At 42.3% G+C, this 27,193-nt stretch overlaps 1 protein-coding gene across 1 annotated transcript in view; it reads left to right on the top strand.

Moving 5' to 3' along the window:
- Positions 1-27,193, top strand: part of SCIN (scinderin) — a 52,513-nt gene that overhangs the window by 18,347 nt on the left and 6,973 nt on the right. The window contains exons 4-11 of the mRNA XM_075419251.1: positions 980-1,129; positions 17,018-17,110; positions 19,624-19,756; positions 21,496-21,584; positions 21,785-22,000; positions 23,216-23,337; positions 23,522-23,612; positions 26,939-27,109. Of these exons, the coding sequence (XP_075275366.1) occupies positions 980-1,129; positions 17,018-17,110; positions 19,624-19,756; positions 21,496-21,584; positions 21,785-22,000; positions 23,216-23,337; positions 23,522-23,612; positions 26,939-27,109 (1,065 nt within the window). The remainder of the gene's footprint in view (positions 1-979; positions 1,130-17,017; positions 17,111-19,623; positions 19,757-21,495; positions 21,585-21,784; positions 22,001-23,215; positions 23,338-23,521; positions 23,613-26,938; positions 27,110-27,193) is intronic.

Raw genomic sequence — 27,193 nt, 5'->3', positions numbered from 1 at the left:
CTGTGGCCTCTGAGGGTGGAGGTGGCACCTTGTAAAGGTGGCAACCATGGTTGGGTGGAGTTGCTGCTGTGGCAGGAGCCTATTCCTACCTGCTGTGTTTCATGAATGGAAGCATCTTTTACAGATGTGTCTCTTGTCTTTATTTTAGTCAGTTCCTGAGGCAGGAAGGGGGACCAGGTTTATGTCTTATCTTCTGCTGGGGAGGAACTTGATGGTTTAATTGACCAGAAAAACTGTGTATTCCCGATCTGTACATCTTTAGAAGTAATTTATAAAGACATCTGTGATAACTACAGTTGGAAGGGCTTACATTAATTTTGAGCTTAATCAATTTCTGAGCTTTGGATCAGCTGTACACTGAGGAATAATCTTCCAGTGAAGAACACTTTTTATTGAAAACACTTGTGTCATCCATTTGCACTTGAGCTGGTTTTGTGGTTTGATGCAGCAGGGTATGTGACAAATGTCATAGTACAGCAAACCGTCACAAAAATAAAACTGGATTGAAAGGTCTAACTTTACCTTTGAGGAGCAGATACAGTCAGGGTTTTACTGGAGATTTTGAAATTACTTTGTTTCTTGCCGCAGATGAGAACCAGCACTGCTGAAGTAACATAGAAGGAAACTACCAAATCTAAAATAAAAACAATTTGCAGTAGCAAATTTAAGAGTTTCAGGTTCTTTAGATAGCTTAAGATATATCCGTATTTGGGATAAAACTCAGTCAAACCAAAGCTCTGACTATTCTGAGATCAAGCAATCTCCTAATATGTGGATGCTAAATTACATTACATAAGTACCTTGCGTGTTACAAATGCCTAGGTGACTTAGCAAATCTCTTCTGGAAAGAATTTCTGAAAGATGTAGCTTTGCTGATGTTCTGGTGGTTTAGATCCAGTAAGATAATTATGAATAAAATATTAATATTGCTCAGTGTTGAATCTTATTGCTAATGTGTGTGTGCTTTTAATTATTTTAGGAAATCTATCAGTGGTGTGGCTCATCATGCAATAAATACGAGCGGCTGAAGGCTACTCAAGTTGCTGTTGGCATTCGGGACAATGAGCGAAATGGAAGGTCTAAATTAATTACCGTGGAAGAAGGGAGTGAACCAGACCAGCTCATAGAGGTATTGTAATATGCATACCAGTTACTGACATAGCTGTGAATAAAATGTTTTTACACTTCAGGAACTATATAGGATTGGGCTCAAACCTTATGTTCTTCAAGGGCTCAAGGAAGTCAGGTTTAGGTTATAGCAGGCCAGTTTATACTTCTTTTCCCTCCTTATCCAAGCAGTGTTAAGTTTATTGAGCAGTAGAGTCTGAGATAATTAATCAGCTGAGAATACGTTTTCAAGAATTAAATGTTTGCTATTTTGAATTAGCTGTAGGGTGACTGGATTAACAGTACAGCTCATACGTGAATCACGCTATCTGCTCCACATGAGGGAAGAGCAGCATCAAGGTGGGACAGCACCAAACGAGAGGAAAATCATAGAATTACTACGTCTAGGATGTCAACAAATGTAGCAAATTGCATGGAGATGCATGGGGCCAAACACAGTGCTTTGCATAACCACTTCCATTACAAACTCTTACGCATCTAGCCTCAAGTAACCCTACTAAGCCCCTCCCTGGTACGTTTAGAAAGTTTAGCCATTTACTTAAAAACCAGAATTTAGATTTCATAACTGAGTTGATTTAAGTAGATTGCAAAAAAATAAATCCCCAATGTATGGAGTTTTCAGATCTTGAAAGAAATTCATGAGCACTGATGCATTGTTGCAAGCCACGTACTAGTAAAAACATTGTCATTTGGCATTTGTGTGCTAAATTAAGCTTTTTCCATTCATTCTCTAAAAAGGAAGAAAAGGGAAGCAGGGTCATAAAGCAGTTCTTCAACAGAATGGAAAATGTGCAGTTTGAATATTATCTTGTACTTCAAATTAACTTCAGGAAGTCACGCTAATGGTGCATGCAGGTATGCCATTATTTTTGATGGTGCTTAGATTCGGCTTTGTCACATGGACTGTAGCTGGTTATTGCCTAAGCAGCGAAACATGCCAGGTGCTGAGCCGCCAGCCCTTGGCCGTGCTAGCTCTGGTGACCCCTTTGGATGATCTGTCAATCTGCTTGCAAAGACTTTTTGCCGGTGGATGTGAGTACAGATGTGGCTCTGCTCAGAAGTAGGGCAGGTGGCACCCAATGCACTGGAGATTTTTGAAGGGGGAAAAAACCCTCAAACAATCCTCTGTCTGGCTTTTTACTTCCTTGTACAGACTTCTCACACCTGCTCTGTTGTGGCACTTATTTTACACCTATAACTTATATGAAAAGGACGCAGGTTGACAATTGGAACCCAACCTCTTGTTCTGTAATTGAATCACGGTATTGGGTTGCAGCCTGCTGCGGCCACGGCTGGGTGGCACCGTGGGAACCTGCTGGCACAGTCCCCTGGCAGCAGCCTCCATCCTGTCCAGTCCCAGGGTTACCGCTCGAGGCTCTGCACGGGGCTTCCGATAAGCGAACGTCTGAGCTGGGAGCATTGACCAGAGCAGCTGCACTCCGCACCTGCAATCTGAATAAGGTGCAGATGCAGCGTGGCTGCAGCAAGGAAGCGGGCCGGGCATGGGGATAGCCAGGATGACCAGGATGGATGAGGATCTCCTCCCAGATACGCTGGCGTCGCCTCGCCCCTGCATCTGTTTGCCAGACTTTCTCAGCTGGGTGCAACTGTTGTTTTGTAGCAACATGGACATGTGATAAGGAGCAGGAAAAAAGCCAAGGTTCCATTTTGATCTTGTAGCGTGTTGTTGTTGTACCAGGGAATAGATCGTTTCTTCACTTGCTCCGCAGCATATGAAGAAGTTCCTGCTTTCCCTTTTAGATTGTGAATATACAGGGAAGAAAAATGGGTAGCTCAGTGCAGGGAGTTTCATGGCTTTTATCACCACCACTGTAACGAGCCTTATTCGAGTGAGTTTGTCGGCAGCTACTGCTTACCTTCTAGCCTGTGTTGTGCTGGGCAGCCTTGCTTTTGGAAGTGCTGCTCACAGAATGGGGTTTGCAGCTCGGCCATGGCCATCCCAGTCCAAGCTCTCAAGTGTGCTGCTAATAGGCCAGGAGGGTAGTTAACCTCACAAATATATGAAAACTATTAATCCCTATCCCTGCTCAAATTGAATGCAGTGCCTGGTGTTCTTCATTTTAATTTCCCCTTGCTCCCACAAAATTGTCTCTGACTTGCTGTAGCACTTGCCCAGGTTGACTGCTCTGATAATGGCATTATGCTTATTTCTTCTCTCTGCATCAGGAAGGATGGATTTTTGCCACCTCCAGCTTGCTTAGAAAAAGGTTGATTTTTTTCCTAGAGAAAAGAATTATGTACTTTAAATATTCGTTTTGTCATCCAGTATGCCACTGGAAATCAGAATGAGATTTCCTAAAACTATCTCCTCTGATAAATGTCGGGAATGATTCCCTCTCCCATGAGGTAGAAATCTGCTTTCCATATCAGTGGCTTAACTTGGTCGTGCAGCGCTGCTAGAAAAGCGTTCACCAGGCAGGGGCTGATGTACCCACCACGAGTACCGACGTGGGGAGTCGACAGTGATCTTACCCCTACTCTGTAAGCACGGAGTTGTGTCTCCCAGCCAGCAAAGCGGGACTGCTGTGCCTACACCCCACGGAGGCGAGACACACGCCACTGGTCCAACAAGCCCTGCCAGGCTTCTCTCCTGCTGTGGGATTAGCAGAGGCAGCAGTGGCCGTGCCAGGCTGGGGTTTCCTGGCTTTCCCGCTTTCCTGTTGGGAGCTGGAGAGCTGTGGGTGAGGTGAAGTAGCCTGACAAGGGTGGTTGCCTGCTCCCAACTACCATTTTTAGCAAGGACCTGGGAACAGGCTGAACAATTTGCCCATGGGAGAGAGCTGTCTGGAGCACGCCGTAGGGCTGGATGAATTGCTGTGGCAGGCCAGCATGATACAGCTTGCTTGCCCTGGGAGAGGAGAGTGGCTCGAAGCTGGGGCCGTGAGTAGTTTTGACAGCAGCAAGCCTTTTTTTGATCTGCTGTAGTGACCAGGGGCCACTTCGGAACACACAGTGACCCTCCTGTGCTCAAGCTCAGACCTGCAGTGGGTACACAGAAGGTCTCATAACATGCTGCAGGAATCACTAGAACTCTATGACTGCGAAGATGAGGCAGAAACTTTCTGTGCAAGCACGGCAAAAGTATTTACCTAGTTTCACCTTTGTGTTTGCCCTTTAGGTGAGGTAGTGACTGGCAGGTTTAAATAAGCAGTGCTGCATAGGTTTGCTGCCTTGGAAATTTAAAAAATAAACTGACCACCTTGGACAAATTGCTGCTGTTACTGCTCAGTGGCTGTGACTGGTCTTCACAGTCGCAGCTGCCCATAGGAGAATTCACCAGATGCCAACTCTGCTCTGATTTTCTCACGCAAACAGCTGAATAGAGTTACTCATTCTGCTGAACCTTAGGCCTGAATGTTCAAATTGTGTAACAGGAAATTTTTCATCTGCATGGGACCAGTCGAAAAATAGGTCTTAGCATTGCTTGAGTCAGTTTGGCACTCTAGAGTGACCATGTTAGGGTAAGAGCTAACTACGCTTCTTTTTTTTCCTTTAACCAAAAGGAATGCTAAATATATGTTTCAAAGCTAACCTAGGACCAAAATCTTCTAGGGTCAGTTGCTAGCCCTGTCAGAAACCTCCTTGGGCTGACTGCACTGACACTGATTCTTGTCCTTCTCCCTGCTCGCAGTGGTAAGCAGAGAAGTCACAGCATCGCGTTTGTGTACCCGAGAGATTGCTGAGACCACCGAGGTCTGAGAGAGCAGCTGCAGTAACAGGTAGCCATGCTCAGAATGGACAATTTTCTAACTGTAGTTGGAATCTCTGCTCCAGTTCTGAAGCGAGGACAGAACTGGGGAAGCTAAATTTTAAAAATACTTTCCCATAATATTATTATTTAGCACTATAGGTGAGTGGGATGAGTGAATGACCAAGGTACCCTGTTTCCTTTCTCCGGTGAAGTTACTGTCCATTGTTTGGCTAGTGAGTGTGTAAGCTGTGCCTCTGCTTTCAGAGTAATGGCAGACTAGAGAAACAAGGAGTCAGAATTGTCTGTGTTTGTGAAGTTTTCTAGTCAGTCAACAAGCTGAAGCTGCTTGCAGTAGTGCAGGAAACACAGAAATTCAGTTCTGAGTCACCTGAGGGAAAGATGCAAAGCATCCAGTCTTCCATGTGCAGTGCACCAGCATCTTCATCTGGTGTCGTAACTCTGGAGATGACGTAGGAGAACAAGAGAAAGTCTTAGTATGTTTGGTTTACTAGATTTGTGTAATTTGGAATATTAGACACCCTAAAAGATTTTTAGATGACAGTACTGTTCTGACTACATAGACTCATCTCCCCGTGACAGATTATAAGTATCTCAAGCAGCTGTGACAGTCTGTCTGCAGGGTATAAGAGCCAATGGAAAAGTAAGATAATCTGGGTTTTAACTAAACTAAGTATTGAGCCTGCATCTGTCCCTTCTACTTAACCATAAAGTGTTCAGTTAACACTTTTGAGGATGGTTCTTGTTTTCTGTGCAGTGAAAACCGTCTGATTCTCAGGGCGGTTTTATTGTTTCCCTACAGATGACCCCTTTAAAACTGCAGCTCTTGGTAGCTTGTGATTGCTGCAGTTTTTACTACTGAGGCTTTTGGCTTTTGTTTCATTTTTGTAAAGGTTTTGATGTTATGGCTGAAACAATGAAACCTGAGAATCACAGAATCACAGAATGGTAGGGGTTGGAAGGGACCTCTGTGGGTCATCTAGTCCAACCCTCCTGCCGAAGCAGGGTCACCTGCAGTAGGCTGTAGAAGACCTTGTCCAGGCGGGTCTTGAGTATCTCCAGAGAAGGAGACTCCACAACCTCCCTGGGCAGCCTGTTCCATGTTCAGACGGAACTTCCTGTGCTTCAGTTTGTGCCCAGCGTGACTGCTGAGGTGTAAAACCACAAGAAAATGAAGGATCATGTTAGTACGCATCTTAGAATCATAGAATCATAGGTTGGAAAAGACCTATAAGATCGAGTCCAACTGTGACCCCAACACCATGGTGCCTACTAAACCATGTCCTGAAGTGCCACATCTACACATTTTTTTGAACACCTCCAGGGATGAGGACTCAACCACCTCCCTGGGCAGCCTGTTCCAGTGCCTGACCACTCTTTCAGTAAAGAAATTTTTCCTAATAACCAATACAAACCTCCCCTGATGCAACTTGAGGCCATTGCCACTCATCCTATCACTAGTTACCTGGGAGAAGAGACCAACACCTGCCTCACTACAACCTCCTTTCACAACTCTCATTTACACAGCATTTGCAATTGTTGTGGGCCTGGTTTTGCTAGAGTTCTAGTGGTCTTGCAACACTTCTCATAAAACATTTGTTTAAATATTTACTTACTTTATGTTTGTTCACATGTTGAGCAACAGAAGGAACCTCTTCCTCCTTTCTGATAATGCATCCTTTCCCTTCGCTCCTTTTTCTTTTGAACTCATAAGAAATGCTTAATCCTGAGAATTCCTGAATGCCATTGTGTTCAGTGATGATTGGTTTTGCATGTGATGTGAATAAATACTACACGTGGAGGTATGGGAATGGCTTGATCATTTTACAGGCAGTCACACCTCTCCACCTCTGTAACTGGAAAGGGACTGGTACCGCTACACAGTGCTCACTCAGTCATGTGGGTAAAATCTCAAGAGTGCAGAAACTGAGAAGTGCCCATCGCAAATGCAGGTTACAGAGGGTGCTTCTCTGGGGACCCAAATCATGCCACCATCACCACAATGTCAAGCTCCAGTAAACCTTAAATTAGCTGGGTAGGTGTTTGGGCATATGGACAGAATAGCAGGACCACCCCCTCCTTTCTTGTTAAATTGAAGCCCCTAAAAATTATTTGCTGCAGAACAAAGATAATTTCCAAGGGCAGCATGGAACACAGTGAGGTAATTGGGATAGACTAAGGCTTGCTGTGTCTTACAACTGACATAAATGAATTTGACAGTGCGAGGGCATGCTTCTCTGAAGGAGCTAGGCAGGTTCCTGCAGCCTCTGGTCCTGTCACATGGATCATTGCATAAGGCTCGAAGAGCAGCACATGCTCCACCGGTTTGGTACCTGCTTCTTTCCCAGGGCCAGCAAGAGTAGGATCTGCTATCACATCTGTGTAAAAGCAAAAATTGCTATTGCTGCTCTCATGACATTTGCATTTCTTCTTGTTCCCTTGCTTTTGGTTGTGTTATGAGGTCAAGTCATGCTAAGGAGAGGTTTATTTGTTTTGTATACAGAGGGGTGAAGGAACAGGAGGGGTGAGGGCGATGCAGGAGGAAGAGGAGGAGGGGTAATCAAATTCCAGGCATTTGTTAGGGATTAAATAATTGTTTAATCGTGTAGCTTGTACACAGTTTTACTGAAATGCTGTGAATTCATACGCTGTGGATTGCATGTAACTATTATGGTCCAGCCTGACCTGTTCACTAGCAAGAAAATGCCCAATATGGAAATACACTAATGAAGTCACACGAGGCCAAAATATGCATGGCTTTGGGAATATGTAAGCTAAAGTAGTATCTTTTATTATCTAAATCGAGACAGTTGGAAAAAAATGGACAAGCTTCCAGGGAGGTTTGCGAAATAAAGACTAGAAATTAATTTCAGTCCCAGGGCGGAGGCAGTATTGAACAGTCACATACAGAGAAAAAATAATGCATTGAGAGAGGGGTGAGGACAATGGAAATTGTCCCAGTTCCCAGTGCAAAGACCTGAGTCAAACACACACAGAGAAGTTAACTACATTCTCATGAGAATGCAAAGACTCAAGAAAGCTAATGGGAAGAAAATAGCAAAACTACTAGACGTAGTTACTAGCTGTAGTTGCATAAGCTACTTGGATGAACAGACAGCTTTCTTGGGCTGCTTTGAAATTATGGGTCAGATTTATCCCTCAGGAAAACAAGTGCACTTCTTCGCTGGAATGGTTTTGCATATGTGCAGGTGTCAGCAAGAACACAACTTGTGTCTTCATGTTTTGAACAGTAAGAGTTTGTAGGATACGAACACAAAATAGTCCGGGGGGAAAAATACTACACATGCTCGTGCACGTTTCACAGCAACATCTGTCCTGTCTCAGGAGTGGTAGTTTATTAATCATCGCACTGTTGAATTAAAATTTTTGATGGCCTATGAATGCAAATACAAAGTACAAACCCCTTGCTCTGCAAGGAGCCAGTTTCAAGCTGTCAAAACTGGGCAACCTGTTTTCTTTCTAATTACTGAGTGTACCTCCTTCATTAAGGACAGTCCTTTTTCTTGATGCAAATTTCCATTTAAAGGACTTAATTATGCAACCTGTACTGAGGCAAAACACCCATGGCTTGGATTTCAGTGTAGTTTAGCTGCTTTGCACCAGCTGAGCGTTTGGCCCAGTGTCTTCCGCAGGCCCAGGTAGAAAATCAGCAGGGGTTTTGCCCAAGGATGGCAGAGGCTGGTAAGGAGGACCCTTCAGCAACATTATGAGTTACCCATAATGTTCTTCAAGCTGCAGTTTCCAATCTTGGCTGCCTGAAGCCAGGTACTTAAATGACAGGGAACTGCATAGGAGCTGCAGGTGGCAAGTACATCTGAAACTCAGGCTTTTAATTAAGTCTCTAAATAAGAATTTCAGTGCCTGCATTAGAAATTTTACTTCAGAAAATATTCAGCAGTATTGTACTGCATGGCATGAACTAAATTGTTTATGAACAGCTCTAATAATAGATGGTTGAAAACCTAATTTCTTATGCTAGGAAAGATGCTTCTATACTAGGTAGTTTAGTGAATTTCTAAAATCATAATGAATTTCTGGAAGTGCTTGCAATTAAATTATAACGTGTTTCGTTTGCATTCTTGTGGGTGAGAAAACCACTCATCTTTGTTATGTTTTCTTCTTCAGCAGCCGTAGTGCTTGCAGGGTTACCACGTTAGTCAATTATAATCTTATAATTATATGTTAGGCTATTAATGGACTTTGTAATTACTTTTTTTCCTTTCTGTGGTAGACTATCAAGAAATCTATTGATGAAAAGCTGCTATAATTTTCAGTTATTAAATGAGCATAATTAAGAAGACAAGGCCAAAGAAAAAGAGTTTTTAGCAGTTATCTTCATGTGGAGTTGTTAGCAATTATTTCCATGTACTTTTTAGCAACAGGCGGATTTCATGGAGAAGAACTGAAAGGGCAGAGTTTCCTTGCTGTATAAAAAGCTCTTCCTGGAATCTAGTGTCTCCCTGAGAAAAATGCACCTTGAAAGGATTTTTTTTATTTTCTTCCTTTTTCTCTGCCTCATCCTAGTCTGTGTGCAGAGCAACTCTCAAGAGATCTCTGCTCAAGGTTGCCTTTGAATTTTCTTAAGTGAAAGTTCTGCAGTGCAGGAAGGGCTCAGGGAGGAAAACTTTGTCGGTCATTTTTCAGTGAAGTCTGCGTGTGCACCGACTGCTGTTCTCTATCCGGGCCATATAACACTACAGTAAAAATCCTCTCGCACCTGGGTAAAGGTGAAGAGCAGCAGTGTAGAAGAAAGTGTTCTATGTGTTGTGGGATTAGTTCAGTATTTCCACCACCACCAAGTGTGTAATGCTGAAGAAATATGTAAATATAATTATTGTATTTACTGCAAAGCAGGTTATTAGGGCCAGGTCCTTTGCTTATGTAACTGCCTATGACTTTGATACTACCTGGCTTTGCCTGTCAAAACAAGAGATAGATAAAATTACATAAGATGGATTTAAATATTGGAGTAATCAGTGGCGTAACTTCTAAGAGCTGTAAATCATAGCCCCTTTGAAAGTACTGTCCCCTTTAAACAAATTTTGAGGAGGTGCAGGAACTTAAAAATAGCAATCAGTTAGTGGAGGGCACCTAAACTAGCAGGACGAAATGTTTTTCAAAGAGCTAAGCAGGATGCATCTCCTGTACAACCAGATGAAAGGAACATTCTTGCTCTTTCTCTTTGTCTGACCTAATAAATATTTAATTTATTTCAAGATTCAACAGGAGGCATTAGAGAAAATCTATGCAAAAACTCTCTGATTTGCTTTCTTAAACATTAGAGTCCACATCGGTGCTCTGTCTTGGATGCAAGAGTTTGGGTGTCATACCAGAGAGGATCCCCTGGGACACCTGATCTATTAGGCTGTATGGGACTGGAAATTCTGATCTTGTGAATACAGCCAGTGGTGCACCTGGAAGACATCTCGGTGCCTTGAGTAGCTTTTTCCAATTTCCCACCTCATGGGCAGAGTGGTGGAACACTTTGCTGCAGCTCCTCATGCTGCTGTGTATCACGGCTGCCTGCCTCTGCCTCCAGCTGCAATAGATCCCCTGGGAAGACTGGTGTTCTAGCAGGGTCGCTGGCTGCCCATCACCTCCTGCTGCCTCCAGCTCATTCCCTGCTGCTTCAGGCTTCTCAGGGTATTTGGCACATTCCTCTTTTTACCCCAATGTTGGCATGGTCCAGCCTGCCACAGCCTTGGGACCCACCTGTGTGGTAGCACTGCAGAGGCCCTGCTGCAAAAGTGGAGGCACTGAAGGAGAAAAAAGCTGGGAGTTTTGTGGATTTTAGCAGAGGAATATTCCTTGCGTCTGAGGCTCCCTGTTGGCATTACTTACTGATTTATTTCTGTTATTTTCCAACACTTAAGCATGCACTGTCATGCAGCACATAAGTTTTTTTATCCACAAGGTTTTCAAACCAAAATCTGCAAAGCTACAAAGACTTCAGTGTGTGCCTAACTTTATGTCCCAATAAAGCAGAAGACCAGGCATCTCAAGCACATGTGCAAGTCTCTGAAAGATTTGGGTCTCATTTCTAATATTTCTGCTGGTATCAGAGAAGGATGTAACAAAGAAGTAAGATTAAAAATATGAGGAAGAAAGGATTAGTATAAATGCAAAAAAGATGTAGGGGTGATTACTCATAGGACAAGGGGTCATGGCTTTAAACTAAAAGAAGGTAGATTTAGATTAGATATAAGAAAGAAATTCTTTCCTATGAGGGTGGTGAGGCAGTGGAACAGGTTGCCCAGAGAAGCTGTGGATGCCCCCTCCCTGGAAGTGTTCAAGGCCAGGTTGGATGGGGCTTTGAGTAACTTGGTCTAGTGGAAGGTGTCCCTGCTCACGGCAGGGGGGTTGGAACTAGATGATCTTTAAGGTCTATTCCAACCCAAACCATTCTATGATTGTACGAAATAAGCATATTTGACTATTCATAATCCTATTTGGTTATTCATAATCTGGCCAATGTCAAAATCCATTTTTGTCTGGACCAGAATATCCTCTGCAGTGGTTGTGCTCAGGCAGAAGAACCAGTAAGCCAAAATGGTAAGAAACGAAACTGTGGCTAGTTACTTTAGCAGTGAAGCCCTAAAGCCACCTTTGTGTGATGATCCTCTGGGTGTGTGTCTGCACTGGCACCCAGGGCCAGCCAGGTGGTCACTAGCTGGCATGTGTTCTTCCCTTCCTCTCTCTGCTGGATTTTTTTCACTTACTGACTACTGGAGTAGATACTTGAGGCAATATTTATTTCAGAGAGAAGTTCCTGGTAATATTCTTCTCTGCTTTGAAGGCTAATAAAAATCTAGGCCTTTATCTACCAATGAGTTCACGTTGTGACTATAGTTCAGACCTATTGACCTGCGTAGAGGATTTATTCTCTGTCAGAGCCTACATGTGTACCTCGAGTTTGCAGGAGCAGGATATGCTTGCTTATGTCAGAGTGTGCAAGAAAGTAAATGATGAGCTACGATTCCTGTTGATTTCCAAAAGCATTAAGTAATAAAATGTCAGGCCCACAAGACAGCTCTAAGCTATGTAAATGTCTTGCTTTTCTTTTTATTGCTCTTAGCATACAAAGAGGGGAATTTGAGTGTTTTCGAGATCTGACACTTGGGATCACAGCTACAACAAATAGTTCAGTTTCAGATCCAGAAACCTAACCTAAACTGTGTAGAGTAAGAAGCAACACAAACACAGTGCTAGTGTACACAGGTTAAACTGTACAAAACTGTTTTTCTCTCTTAATTAGCCTTCATCTGATGTGTTCGTTAAGTATTGTTTTCCTAGTTGGATTTTCAGCCTCATTGAACTCTTTAAACTTCTCACTCCCATTAAATCAATATAAACTATTTTGTGATTCAGAGCTGGCTTCTCCAGTTATGAAGACAGTGTTTGCTAGATTTCTTCTTTTGATTAGTTTATTTTAAATTATTTACCTTGTCACATTCCTACAGATTAGGAACCTTTTGTCTGTGATTTCTTCTATTCTTTTTTAAAAGCAACGGAGTGGAATTCCACTTGTCAGTAAAAGCTTTGGCTCTGTATTTTGCACTTCTCTGAGGGGGTGCAGATATTTACACAGAAGAGCTTGTGCACATGAGAATATGAAAGGGGATTATGGTTTTGTAGGCAGGATAAGCTACATTGTGTTTACCATGAGATAAGAGGGAACTTGGGCAGTTGTTATAGAGGAACTGAAGTTCTGTTGGTTTCCAGAACAGTATTCTTGTGCTAGCCTAAGAGTATCAACACAGAGGTTTAACAGAATTTGAAAACTTCAAACTTTTAAAATTAATGCAAATTGACCTCCTGTTACACCCGTCCACAGACAAGATCCAAAGGTGTGAAGTTAATGAATACTTTTGCTGAAACAACGCTAGCTTGGCAGTCTGATGGTCTCATTGAGAGGTGAGCTGCCATTAAGCTACAGCCACGTAAAGCAAGGTAGGCTCTGCTGGAGCCAGCTATGGGCATGTCTTGTTCAGAAATAGCTGTGAAGCAGATTAAGCCTTGAGTGGTTCAACGGCCTCCCCTATATGGTGAGGTTAGAGTGTGCACACGGGCAGTCACCGCAGGACAGCGGCATGGCGCCTGTGTGCGCTTTTGCTGAGGCCAGGGTTGCTCATGCTTTTCTCCAGAACTCTGATAAACCTGCACGCAGGAACCAATGGTGGAGAGAGGATAAGCATCACCCTGTGGTGGAGCAACAGAGAGTGGGGGTGATATGACACCTTAATCTGTCAATGGCAGATAAGATGAAGGGATATGATGACTCTCTGTGCTTTGGAAATCAGCAGCTGCAAAGAAAGATGCTATGCCCAAAGAATGAAGAAGCTGGGGCACGGGTATACTTTCAGGGCCCCTAATAATTCTTTAGATTATTTCTACTTCAGTAAATAATAATAATAATGATTTAGAAAGTGGTTTCAAAACCTATGTGTGCAGCTGTGTATTTATGAAAGGTATGGTTTGAAGTTGCCAATATGGTTGGATGTCTGGGCAAAAGTGCACCTAGGCTGTTCTATGTCCCCAAGAGAGCACTGCAATTTTCAGGTATGTAGGGTGGATTTGTGGGTCTGAATTCTTGGCAGGTTTGTGAGTCAGGGTCTCAAACTTCAAGCAGCCCAGGAGAGCCAGCCTAGGGCTGTTGGTACTGGGTCGTAAGACGCAAAGACCCAGTGGAGCAGCATGGGTGTCTGTATAGGGAGAGTTTCATGAGCAAGGTCCTGTGTAGATAGCTACCATAGGATCTGTGTGAAACCAAGAGTATGTGTAGATAAGAATCAGAAGGCTCAATGTCCTTTAAACTGTCTGTTGGTTTAAGTCATTTTATTAGGGAACCGAGCTGAAAAGCTGTGGGAGGCTGTGACTATAGTCTCAGCTGGCATGGTTGTTTTCTGTTTGATGCATCGCCTGAGAATTATCTGTATAAAGTTGAGGTCTCCTGGAGAGCTGCAACTCAGCCAGCCAGATGCTTAGGTAGTGATACAACCCAATTCCAGCATAGCAGTCAGCTGTTGTTCAATACACACTTTGTAATCTTATTGATAAAATTATCAGTTGTCATAACATCCAGGCATATGTCTGGCTGCATGTGGACTCGGCCGTAGCACAGGAGTTTGCCATAGAAGTAGGAGAGAAAACTTCTCTGGAAGGCATTCCTTAGGGACAGAACTTAACATTTTTTTCAGCATAGATTGCTTTCTGTTTAAGCATAGAATTTTTCCTTCCATGATCTGTCTTATCCTCCAGTCTATAAAACAAGCTGGCTGAAATTAATACGTGTTGGTAATGACAGAAGTTGCTCCTAGCAATACAAAAGTGTACTGACTATATTTATTTCATACTGTCTGACTTCATGTATGGAGTAAATATAGTGCATGCTGCCTCTCTTCACAACTGGTGTCTGTCTTCACATGCCTTAGGTCATTTTAACCTTCTATCATCTTCTGGTTTTGATACCAGCAGGCAGAGGTATACATACCCGTTAGTGATTCAGCTCTAGGCTTGTTCTAACGACTGTGTTGACTGCACAGACCTCCTCACAAGTCCTGGATTTTCTTATCTGGTAGAAGGAGAAGCACATCTTGTCCCTTCTTAACATGGGTGATCAAAATGCCAGGATCTACAAGCAACTGTGACTTCAAATGCAGGAGAAGGGAGCACCCTCAAGACCCTCCTCTGTTTATTTTTGGGCTCCTCTGAGGAATGGCAGAAGAGTTACAGAAATGAGTAATGTTCCTTTTTGGCTCACCTGTGCTGAAGCACAGGGCTAGCTTTGGCCAGAGAAGCTACTGTGTGAGCTGCTCTTTAGTGAGTTGTGAATGGATTTCCCCAGAACCAGAAGGTCTCTGGCCTCTCCAGGGCAGTTCATCTCATACCTGTGACTGCATCTGCACGAAAGAGGTTTTGACCCCTCTCTCTGTGCCAGTACTGACCAGCTGAGATTTCCTAAGATAAGGCTTAGGGAGTCTGACAATGATTCTCTATCTAGTTCAGAAAAACATTTCTACATGCAGTTTTAAGACACCAGCATGTCAGGCCAGCAATCTAAACTCTGCTGGGGCCAATTTTAAAGTCCAATTTTTATAGAGGCTGCTTGGTTTAATTGCCACCAGAGTGGAGCACCTAGAGCGCGCTGTGAATACAGAGGCTGCTTCTGTCAAGATGCTTCCACAAACACCAACGGGTGCTTTTTAGCCTTGTTTAAAAATATTCAGTGGCACTCGCATAGTTTTCAAAGACCCCTGGGCAAGCAGAAAATTTTAAGAGCAATTTATTTTATATCACTTGAAGGGACTTACAACAAAGATGCAAAATAATTGCGGTCCCACAGGTGTTCTGTATGCACAACAAGGGAAAATGCTGACTTTAACTGTATCAGGAATCACAATTTTTGTTTATATTTTTTTGTGTATTTTTTTTTCTGGAAATACCTAATTAAGCAGAGAACTAGTGAGTATGGGCTTCTGGAATTTTTATTAACAGGACTTTTTTACCCTTTTAGTTGTTACTGAAAGTCAAATGTCGTAAAACCCTCAAAGCTGTTCAGTGTCTGTTCAGGCAAAGATGCATTCCTGTTATTTGGCAATTTTCTGACCTTTGCATTACAAAGACAACCTTATTCTTGGTGCTCTGTGGCTTGTGTGTAGGCTGCTGGTTAGTGTGAAAATCTGGGAAGGGAAGCATTTTCAGAAACCTTGTGCCAGTATGCCACATATGGCCACTGTGTTAGCCACTCCCCAGCATGGTGGCACTCTGTTATGAACATCTAGCCCTACTTGACCTATACATTAGTAAATCTGCAGCCATGTAGTGTAAATTCAGGAAATGCTGATAGCTACTGAAGACCTACTGGTAACATCTTTCTTTAACATTCAGGGCACTACTTTCTTGTCTTCAGTGAGTCACAAGTAAAATATTTTAGCTTAAACTGCAGCAATTGCACTTAACAAGGCTTTTTTTTTTACTATTTTACTGGCTTTATCAGATCAGGAAACTCCACAGATGGCAGATTTATGTCAAATATTTAGGCTATATTGTTTTCTTTCCAAATTATTTGCAGCTGTGTGCTTTGTCAGGCTTCCCTGTTATCAAATATTTACAGTGTTTTTGCATGTGAGTCCATGTTATATGCAAATGCACTGTGTCAGTAGAAAGGCTGGCACTGCCCTTGTACTTGATGTTAATATTTACTCCCTCAGACATATCAATTACTACTACCTTCACTCTGGGGCATAATTTCATAGAAATCTGTAATATTCTGTTTGTAACATTTTGGATCTGGTCATATATAAATCGTTAAAGAAAGATCATTAAGAAAGGGTAACTAGGATCTGGTAAAGACTACCTGACCAAAACATATTCTTGATGAACCTCTGTATATTTTGTGTAGTGATAGTTGTTATAACATTACCTGTGCTGTAAAACTACTGCGATGTAAAACAATCACAGTATTAAAATTTATATTCCAGTGGTGGAGCAAGAATATGTTTTTCTTACCCCATAATTTTTTTTCAAGACCTTAGCTAATTTTTCCCCTCTAAAAAGGGATTAGGAATCTGTAATTGTTAAGATTTTTGAGTTTATAATCTGATTTTGTGTATTGTCAATTGAAATATTTTAAAATATAATTTCAGCTCATATATTTAATTTTGTCTGCTTTAATGTAATGTTGTTAAACATTTTGAGAGTAATATCATTCCAAAAATTGTAAGACATGCTTGCTGACAGTTTAGAAGTTACTGGGAAGAAAAGGGGAAGAAAGGCACATAAACACACATGTAGAATAGGATCACATAAACCTTTATGTTCTGTGTATTTGTGCTTATATGTAACCTTTGAAGTTTTTCTCTATGTATCATTTCCTATAATAGTCTATAGATGACCAACAAGTTGGCCTGCAGGAAAGACGGCATGTAGGTCTAAAGCTGCTGGATATCTGGCACAGTTGTTTAAAATTATCTGTATGTTTGTGAACAAGTCACCCACGAGTTTGGATTTAGATTGGATTACATGTAAAGATAATCCCAATTAATCAACTACTAGGACAACACATTACAGTGTTTAGATATTTATAGTAGAGCACCTACTCTCTATCTGCACTGAATTTGTTATTCTCTTGTTGTACAGGTTTTAGGGAGCAAGCCAGAGCTTCCCGATTGTGATGATGATGATGATGAGCTGGCCGATATTACGAACAGGAGAAGCGCTAAACTGTATATGGTAAGTAACTTATTTATTTTAGTTAGGTATACTCAACAGTATTCAAGCATTCATTCATCCCTCAGATATAGAGTTCTGGCTTCAGTTACAGAACTGCAGTTCTGTTAATTGATTTGCAGCCAACAGACAAGTTTCTTAAAGGATGTCAATCAAGACAGCCCTGGTAATTTGAGGAAAAAAAATGGATTACAGTCCTGTTTACTCAGGAAACAAGTTAAGCATGGCCTCATGAACCACTCAGTGCAGGTCAAAGAAGAATTAACTCGTCTTAAATCAAATTGTAATTCCTGTCGTCTTCATTTTAACAGTGTGAGTTTTAGTAGTCATATATGATTTAGTTATTCTTAGCAGAGTTTGACAGATGTACAGTTAAGTTATATTTTTTATATAAATCCAAAGGAATTTGTATGCAAAACTCCTTTCTTTTGCAATGCCCTTTTCCTCCTTCCTCACCTGCAGTAGCTAAACACTGACTAGGACAGTGCCACTGCCAGAAAAATTACCTATAAACAAAATGGATTAAAGATTTACTCAATGTAAATCAGTAGAGTTTTATGATTACATTCAGCAAAATTATGGTTTTTCCTCACGTCATGCTAGGCTTACTGTTCTTTCTTAGAAGAGGTATTTAATTTGTTCTTCAAATTACCAGCACAGTATCTTACCTATATACAAGGCTACACAACTATGTCTTTTTCTGAAAAAAACCAAACTATTTTCAGGCCTGTATTTTCTCTCTGTTGTTTTTTTTTTTTACCCCACACAGATTCCCTGTCTTTCATATTCTCCAGCTTGAGAAAAGAAGTGAGAAAGTATTTGGAAAAGGGGGATGTTTTTAATGAAATCTAGAAAAGACTCCATTCTTCCCCCTCCCAATAAAAAAGTATTATTTTCTCCTGCAGACTGCAGGAAGAGGGGTTTGTTTTTTTTTACAAGCTCTCATTAGCATCGAGATCTGGACCATTCTCTTCAGCGCTTTGTGCTCTGGCTTGTGCAATGCTATTGCCTCGTGTGACAGAAAAGCATCTTTCTCTGGCATACAGTGTACTTTTTTCCCCACAGTCACATAACAAGAAGGGTTTGGTCGACAGGCGTCAGCACTCTGACAGCACGAAGTGCTACTGGGTCCCCATGTGTGTGACCTTTTAGGTACCATCTACAGTAGCTTCGAAGCTGCTGTGAAGTGTGGGAGAGGGTGAGTCGCTCCCTCCGCAGCTCCTGCATCCCGCAGACCACAGCGGGATGGAGCCACCTCTCTCCCTGCCCCTGACGTGATTCTTCCCCTGCCCGTATGTGTGGCCGGCATTTACAAGAATCCTATGGGAGATGATCATTGTCACAAGGCCGTTTTTAGTCCTCGTTGTCCATGTGCTGTGTTTGGTTCCCATTAATCATCCCATTCTTGCCAAAAAATCTGGCACATATTTATCTTTATAGCAGAGTTTTAGGGGAGAGAGGAAAAAAAAAGCAAAAGAAGGCCTGCATGTATGATCAGTAGCACCGCAGTAAGACAATACTAAAGAAGAGAAAAGTGCTTGCAGTGAGTTTTCGAATCCTAAGAACTCTCAGGAAATTCCATGGATATCTAATAAATTCCTCTAAGTACACGGGTCCTGCTAACAAAGCTCTGTTAGCTAAATTTAAATGTGCTGCAAGTGAGTGTCAAAGTCAGGAGACAGGTCAATAGTGAGCCCTCATGGTAGGTAAAATAGTTGATTTTTATTTGTTATATGCAGTGGTAATTTCCATCTTGTGCTTCTGTAATATACAACATAAGATATAATGGTGTATTTAAAATTAATATTTAATTATCAAAGGAAATAAAGACTGCTAGAAAAATTATTGCAATAGTAATAACTTACTTTCAGTAGTAATAACTGGTCTTTTCAGCCATGCAGAAGTGAATTTTAAAAGGTTTTAAAGGTCTACGTGAACTTACAGTGGTGACAGAGGTTACAAAGCAGATTCTGCAACAGGTCTTATATTACAGTTTCCAATTAAAGAACTGTAGGTTATAAATGTAGGTATTTCACTTGTTAATACCAGTGTAGGACTATGTTATTATAATTTCAGATGTCCTTGTTCAGCATGTACATGTACTTTTGGCTTCAGTGCGGGTTGCTTGGTAGCAGAAGATGGCACGTAGGGACTCTGCCGGTTCAGCTGAGCATACAGGAGGGGCTGAAGAAAGTATGGATTTCTACCTTTGAGGTGTCCACTGAATCAGCAGTTTAATTGAAAGTAGAAGAAAAACGAATTTATTTTAAGAAGTCGTGAGACAGGGATCCACGAACTCACTAAAATTAACGCTACGTCTCCCTCTATTGGATGTAAAATGAAGTGAAGCAACAACAAAAAAATCGTCAGCCTGCCTTACTTTCCCGCAGCACACAAGTTGCATACAGCCGTTTATACAGGAATGGCGACTGATTTTTATAGTAATTTTGGGAACAGAAATTAATTTGGTTCTAAAATCCAGAGTTGATCTAAATTTGAAATGATTGCTCTCTCAGGTGTCAGATGCAAGTGGATCCATGAAGGTGTCCGTGGTAGCAGAGGAAAACCCCTTCTCTATGGCTATGCTTTTGTCTGAGGAGTGCTTCATTTTGGACAACGGTGCTGCAAGGAAGATCTTTGTGTGGAAAGGTAAGAGATCACTTCTTGCAAATGCAGAAGCGATGCAGACATATGTAAGGAGTCGACACATCGCCCTCGGGACACTAGCAAGGATTTAATACTGGCTGGACAAAGCACCTTGCACACAAGTTCTTCCTTGGTGTAGTCAGTGGACAAGGGTTGCTCACTTCGGTAAAGGCCCCAAGACCAAGTCTTGTCTAAGCATCCGGGCTATTTTTGACGTATCTGTAAGCGTGGGTGCCTAAATGCTTATCTAAGCGGCCATTACAAAGCAAACATAAAGAATTCCACAAATTCTGTATATTGACATCAAATCCCTATCTTCTGGGACAAGATCTGGACACTGAAGGTTTGATAATGGGTAGGTATTATATTTCCATACATTGCTCCACAGAGGTGTGAAATTGAAAGGTGAGTATCCCAGGCATCAATGAAAAACATAAGCTTGCAGATACTTTGATGCATCTTTTTTTCTTGTGAATATTTCTCTGTGGTATCATCAATGCTTGTAGGAGCGTCTGCAATTGCTTTGACTGAACATTTCCCAGGAGAAGAGTACTGCTGGGGAATTAGGTCTGGACACCTTGTAGCTGGATTGTTGTGGTTTTTGTCTGAGACAGTGTATTAATTATTCTGTGGAATTTCCATTTCTTTTTACCATGTACAATAGCAAATAATTAATTGATGCAGTTGTCAGACTGCTGAAGTCAGTCCAGGAAGTGTTGTAAGCATTTTGTTTTAAAACTTCCTTTGCGGTTAGGGAAGCATCCTTTAAAAGAGAGCATTTTGGGAGCATTGTGCTCAGATGGCCTAAGGTCTGCCTGACCCCCTGATTCCTGGTTTTCACTCTCTACCTGACAGCTCCTAGAAGAAACAAGCCAGGCATAAAATAAATAAAATATAATTCAGGCCCTTTGTATGCATCTCTGTGTGCTCCTCTGTGCATCCTCATTTTGCTACTGTTGGTAACAATGATGTGTGGAAAAACCCCATTAGTGTGTGAGTGTCACCCTTGCACTGGGAGGCTGCAGTTATCATCTCAGCTGGAAATCTTCAGATCACTAAGCTGAGGAGTGTGAATTACTTTGCTAATAGTCTCATTCAAAATGGAATACAATGAATAGCTTATCAGAGCATTTTATTAGACTGAGAGGTCTTAGAAGTATAGTCGTTGGCAGCCAGCTGGGACACAGACTAGATGCACAATATCATCCCACAGAGACTTTCAGAGATGCCTAACGCTGAGCAAAGCTAAACAAGGAGCAATGGGTGGAGAAAGGTGGTGGTAAATTGCACACCCCAGCCAGACAAAATGGGATTTTCTTTTACCTGGAGTGTGGCACTGCCTGAAGAAGTGAAGGCAGTCCTGGACAGGAGCTTTATCTACCACACTGCAGCCCAGTGGGAAGATTCAGAGAAAAGAGCCAGGGTCTTCTTGTACCTTGAACCACGCAGATATTCTGAACAGTATTTTTTGACAGAAACACACACACAAAGCAAAAAATAATGCCCCCTTTTTTTTAAAAAAAAAAAATTATTTTAACTGTTTTCAAAGCCACGGAGGTACTGTTATGGCCATTCAGCTTTGTGTGAATCTTGTTGCTCATGCTACGTCCAGCACTTGTGTTTGTTCAAGATTGAGACAGGATCAATGTCAAAGAGAACCTGGCTCAAGGACATCTTGTCTTTGGAGGTTCTGTGAGCTTATTGCCATTTCCCATGTATTGTTATCCTTCTGTTTTAACCAGGCAAAAATGCTAACCCACAAGAGAGAAAAGCTGCTATGAAGAATGCTGAACAATTCATACAGCAGATGAATTATCCTGCCAACACACAGGTGCGATCTATTTATGAGGTGATACCGGGAAAGCATGAGCTCTGTTAAAGACTTTGTTTTTAAATCAGCAAAAAAATATTTTAGAGCATTATAAGACATAAGGGCAATGTTTCACTAATAGATAATTCAGAAAAGTTTCTGTTTGAGTAACTGTGCCCGTTTTGTTTTCCTTCCATTTCATGTGTCTTGCTTCATTTCAGATTCAAGTGCTTCCCGAAGGAGGTGAAACACCAATTTTCAAACAATTTTTCAGAGACTGGAAGGATAAAGATCAAAGTGATGGCTTTGGCAAAGTATATGTCACAGAGAGAGTGGCTAAAATAGAGCAGATTGAATTTGATGCTACCAAGTTACATGAGTCTCCACAAATGGCTGCCCAGCATAACATGGTAGATGACGGTTCAGGGAAAGTGGAGGTAATTCTTGTGTTGTATTAAATTGTATTCTGCCTACCTCGCTTATTCTGTTGTGGGATAAGCTGCTACTCTATGTTTTGCCATTTACACTATTGTGTAGAGTAACACTGCATTAGTGGCTGTGTCACTTCTACCATCAGACAAGTTACTTTGAAGCAGAAAGTGAATCTCTTTGTCAGCTGTATGCTGGGTCACGTTTGTTTGGTGGTTATGAAATATGTTGTACCAGTCATCAATAGAAATCAAACACCAGAAACATTTCCCCTTCTACACAATGCTTCTTAAAGATATGCTTTAAACATGATTCTTAGCCTAAAGAAAAAATTCCAGCTCATATCAGCTTGAAATCTGGAATGGGAAAACTTGCCCTTGGAGTCAGAAATTTGTTCTGTGCCTTTATGTGTGTATCCCAATCTGGTTTCTAGAGGAACTTTCTTTGTCCCTAGCGTGTCTCTCAGGTAGCCTGGATTTAGAGAGAAAAAGATGACTGACTGTACAGTCTTTCTAGATCTATTCATATCCCACTGCAGGAATGTCTTTGGACTACACAGGGCTGGTTAGGCATTGACCAGTACGACCAGTTGAATACAGGTCTGTATCTTGGGATTCTGGAAGAGAAAGATAAATACCTACAGTCTCACTGGTATATTTTCTAGGTTTCCAACCTCATACTTGGGATGGTCTGTAGGCTTGAGCTAAAGTGGCTTGGATGTGAAGGTTTTTTTGCTGTATAATTTTAGTAGTAGGTGCTTGGAGAGCAGTTGTTAACGGAATTGGGCTGTCATGAATCAAATAGTAAGAAATTGGCCTAACTGTGTTATCTGACTACAGTGTGCCCCTCCCAAATGACATGATAGTTCTATGATGAATCATAATGTTTCATAATAACATATTACAATCTGAAGATGTTAAGAATGTAAGTTCAGCATAGCATTATGGCGTTAAAGCATTATGGCATTAATCATGTGGCGTTAAAACATCAAGACAAAGAAAAAGGTACTGCAGTGGCTTGCTGATGAAGAATGTATTCATTCATTCATTCATTCAGTGGGCACAGGCTGTATCTCTCTACTTCATGAAGAATCCTTCCTGGTTTTATTCTATAAAACTTGGTAACAGAAACAAAGGCCACACAAAGGATGACACAATGAATTGCTTCTTGAAGAGTCTCAGGTTGAAGTTCAGCATTCTCCAGTGATTTCTCTGTTTCCCCAGATCTGGCGTGTGGAAAGCAGCGGCAGAGTTCCTGTGGAACCCGAGACATATGGACAGTTCTACGGTGGTGACTGCTACATTATCCTCTACACTTACCCTAAAGGACAGATCATTTACACATGGTATGTTTGGTCGGCTTTACACAGACCTCCAGCATAGCGATATTATTTTGTGCTGACTTTATGTCCTTTTGAATAGAACCACATGTAAATGCAAGGTTGTTTACTGTGCATTTGTCATGCAGTATAAGCTCTGGATTATTTTGAAACTGGACTTAACAATTATCTTTCTCCTTGTCTTCCTCAGGCAAGGAGCCCATGCTACAAGAGATGAACTGACTGCGTCTGCATTTCTGACTGTTCAGCTGGATCGGTTATTGAATGATCAGGCTGTGCAGGTCGGTGTCTTTTGGATAAAATTCAACAAAGCATGCATTACCGACCTGTGAGCCTCACCTCTGTGCCTGGAAGGGTCATGGAACAGATCCTCCTAGAAGCCATGCTAAGGCACATGGAGGACAGGGAGGTGATTCGAGACAGCCAGCATGGCTTCACCAAGGGCAAGTCCTGCCTGACCATCCCAGTGGCTTTCTGTGATGGTGTGACTACATCAGTGGACCAGGGAAGAGCTAGGGATGCCGTCTGTCTGGAATTCTGTAAGGCCTTTGACATGGTCCCCCACAACGTCTTTCTCTCTAAATTGGAGGATATGGATTTGATGGGTGGACTGTTTGGTAGATGAGGAATTGGTTGGGAGGTTGCAGCCAGAGAGTAGCGGTCAACGGCTCAGTGTCCAGATGGAGATTGGTGACAAGCGGTGTCCCTCAGGGGTCCATAATGGGACCAGTGCTGTTTAATATCTTCGTTGATGACACAGTGTGATCGAGTGCACCCTCAGCAGGTTTGCAGATGACACCAAGCTGAGTGCTGCAGTTGACACACGTGAGGGACAAGTTGCCATCCAGAGGAACCTGGACAAGCTGGACAGGTGGACCTGTGTGAACCTCATGAGGTTCAACAAGGCCAAGTGCAAGGTCCTGCACCTGGGCTGGGGCAACCCCTGCTATCAATACAGGCTGGGCATGAAGGGATTGAGAGCAGCTCTGTCAAGAAGGACTTGGGGGTACTGGTGGATGAAAAGCTGGACATGAGCTGACAGTGTGCACTTGCGGCCCAGAAAGCCAACCATGTCCTGGGCTGCATCAAAAGCAACATGGCCAGCAGGTTGGGGGAGGGGATTCTGCCCCTCTGCTCTGGTGAGACCCCAGCTGGAGTCCTACATCCAGCTCTGGAGCCCTCAGCACATTTCTATATGCAGATGTCAAGGAGAATTGAATGGAGAAGGTAGCGTGTGAAGGCTGGGAATATCAACTGCTCATGGTCTGTATCGAGCCAAGCACCATGGGCTCCTTTAAAAGTAACTGGAGATTTCCCATTTGCATCATCCTTGCTGAGAGCAGATGTCCAAAAGAACACAGATATAACACAGCCTGAAACTACCTTTTCTTTCCTTCAACTTTCACTGTCTAAAAATTAGGTTTTAGTCCTGCCTAGCCTTACAAACTCTGTACGTGGTCAGTGGAGACTGAAGGATAAGATCCACCAGCTCGCTGTGAAGCAGGTGTCTGACAGAGCTGACAGGGCGATAGCTCTGTGTGAGCTCCCCTGTCTCCTTTTGCTTATGTAGGGAGCTGTGACGTTTAGCCCAGGCAAGACGCCTGACTTTTAGAGGGCCAGGACTGGGAGACATGACAGCCCCGTGACAGCCGGGAGGGGAGAGCCTGCAGGAGCTGTGCCTCAGGGTCTGGCGAGTCCCTGCCATAGTGAGGAATGGAACTTGGGTTTTCCCATCCCGTAGTGCCTGCAGCTCCGTGAAAAGCAGGGTACACGTCCTCGCCTGCAGAAATGCGGTGTGCAAGGGAAGGCGCAGGACACTGGCAGCTAAAAGGCGTGAGATGAGCTACTCCTAGCGTGACTAGAATGTGTGCTCTCCTTTCATCCCTAGTGAGGAGTGGTGGGTAGGTGGAGAGGTGAGAGGTCTCCTCTTTTCACAGAAAGGCTAGAGCTGGAAGATGCCTAGGGACAGACAGAGATTTTCTAGGCAGTAGGAGGTAATTCTCTGTTTCCCATTTCTTAATTATCAAAGTAAAGGACTTCCCCACTCACTAAGGTATGGTTAATTTAGATGGCAGGTCACATTTTTAGCTATTAATCAGTTATGATTTATGATTGAAATGATATTTAAGGAAGGATTAGAACACTTCTAGGTAATTACTCTTTATAACATTCCTAACACATGTTCTATATTTGGACAGAGTTCAGCTTAATATGGTCCTGCCTCATAACTAAGGCCAATACTAATACTACGGTAATAATAATATTACTACTAACAACTGCAATAATAATGTGCTTGAAAAGCCTTTTTATTAAAGCTGAAGGAGATCCGTCTCACTACAACGGACATGATACTTTAAAGTACGTTTAGCCTGCAACAAATTTAGGAATAGATGTATGTGTGTGCATATATATATATGTATTTGTATATATACATGCATATGTATATATGCATGTGTGCATTTATATGCATGTACATGGCTACCTAGAATATATTACCTGTGCTTAACGTCTGTTATAAGCAGTATTTGAAAGGTTTACATGTACTATTTTGTGATCACTAGATGGCACTACAGTACAAATGACTACTAAAAAGTCGTTCCCCTACCTGTTGTGTTTTGCCGGAATATGTTTCCCTCAGCAGGTTTGGGGGAGGGGGGTCTGGTGGTGTTTGGGTTTTGTTTTTTGGGTTTTTTTTTCATTCATAAAATCCTGCCGCAGTTTGGCACCTACAAGTGTACGTGTCCTAGGGTACCCTGCTCAGGCAACTGTACCAGTCTGTCCTGTGGTGAGACAAGTGACAGCCCCTGCTCCTACTGCCCAGCACAACCACCACCGCCCCAAGCCTCACCGGGCAGGGATGAAGGCCCGGGGCTCTCCACTCCTCCTCCTCCCCTGGCTACGCAGCATGCCTCATTCCCTTTTTTCCCCTTTATCCCTGGGAGCAAAGTCGCAGCCCTCCACCTTGGCGGGTGGTACTGTTAGAAAGGATGGCCAAATGGTTGCGTACAAACAACTTTTACCATACATTAACCTAAAAACAGTCATTCTTCGTAGCTCAGTGTTGTTCTGAGATGGCAATAACATCTTTTTCATCTGTAATGGAAGTTCTTTTTTGTCATCCATGTTATCCTCTGCAAGACAGATTTACGCTCACCTTTTTCATCCTCTTGCAGCTAAAATACACATAGAAATAATGAACAGGATGAATAACCGTTCTTTTCTGCTTAAATACAGGGCACCTAAACTTCCAAGGTAGTTTTTCAGGGGAATTAAGTCACTCTATAAAACTCTGTGAAATGACAGTTCTTTTGAAAAAAGGAGTAATTTTCTTATTACAGTAGATAGCAGCCATTTTAATCAGCTAAACATTATGTTAGAAGTTTGGATCTTGTCTTTGTGTCAGAGTGATTGACAAAAAAATCTCACAAATGCTCCAACTTTAATGTGTCTGGAACTATATTTTTAGATCTTCTCAGCTTGCCACTTCTCATTCTTGCTAACATACTTAGCATTATTGGCTAACATCCCCTATGCTGTTCAACGAAGACCAAAAATAACTACTTGTATCCTTTTGTTTCTTTTATTGCATTTCTTTATGTATGTACAGATCCGAGTCAGCCAAGGCAAAGAGCCCACACATTTACTGAGCTTGTTCAAAAACAATCCGCTTACTGTCTACAAGGATGGGACATCCAAGAAGGAAGGTCAGAAACCTGCTCCTCCCATGCGACTCTTCCAAATCCGCAGGAACCTGTCAGCCATTACCAGGATTGCGGAGGTAAGGTCACCTGCTAAGTAAACCAGCTGTTCCCCGTGGGAAATGGTACAGCTGCCACGAGCCTCTCTGACTAATCTTGTTGGG

This window comes from Opisthocomus hoazin, chromosome 4 (genome assembly GCF_030867145.1).
Source record: "Opisthocomus hoazin isolate bOpiHoa1 chromosome 4, bOpiHoa1.hap1, whole genome shotgun sequence".
In the NCBI taxonomy this organism is placed as follows: Eukaryota; Metazoa; Chordata; class Aves; order Opisthocomiformes; family Opisthocomidae; genus Opisthocomus; species Opisthocomus hoazin.
The sequence above is the reverse complement of the archived record's forward strand: the minus strand, read 5'-3'. Positions and strand labels throughout refer to the sequence as shown.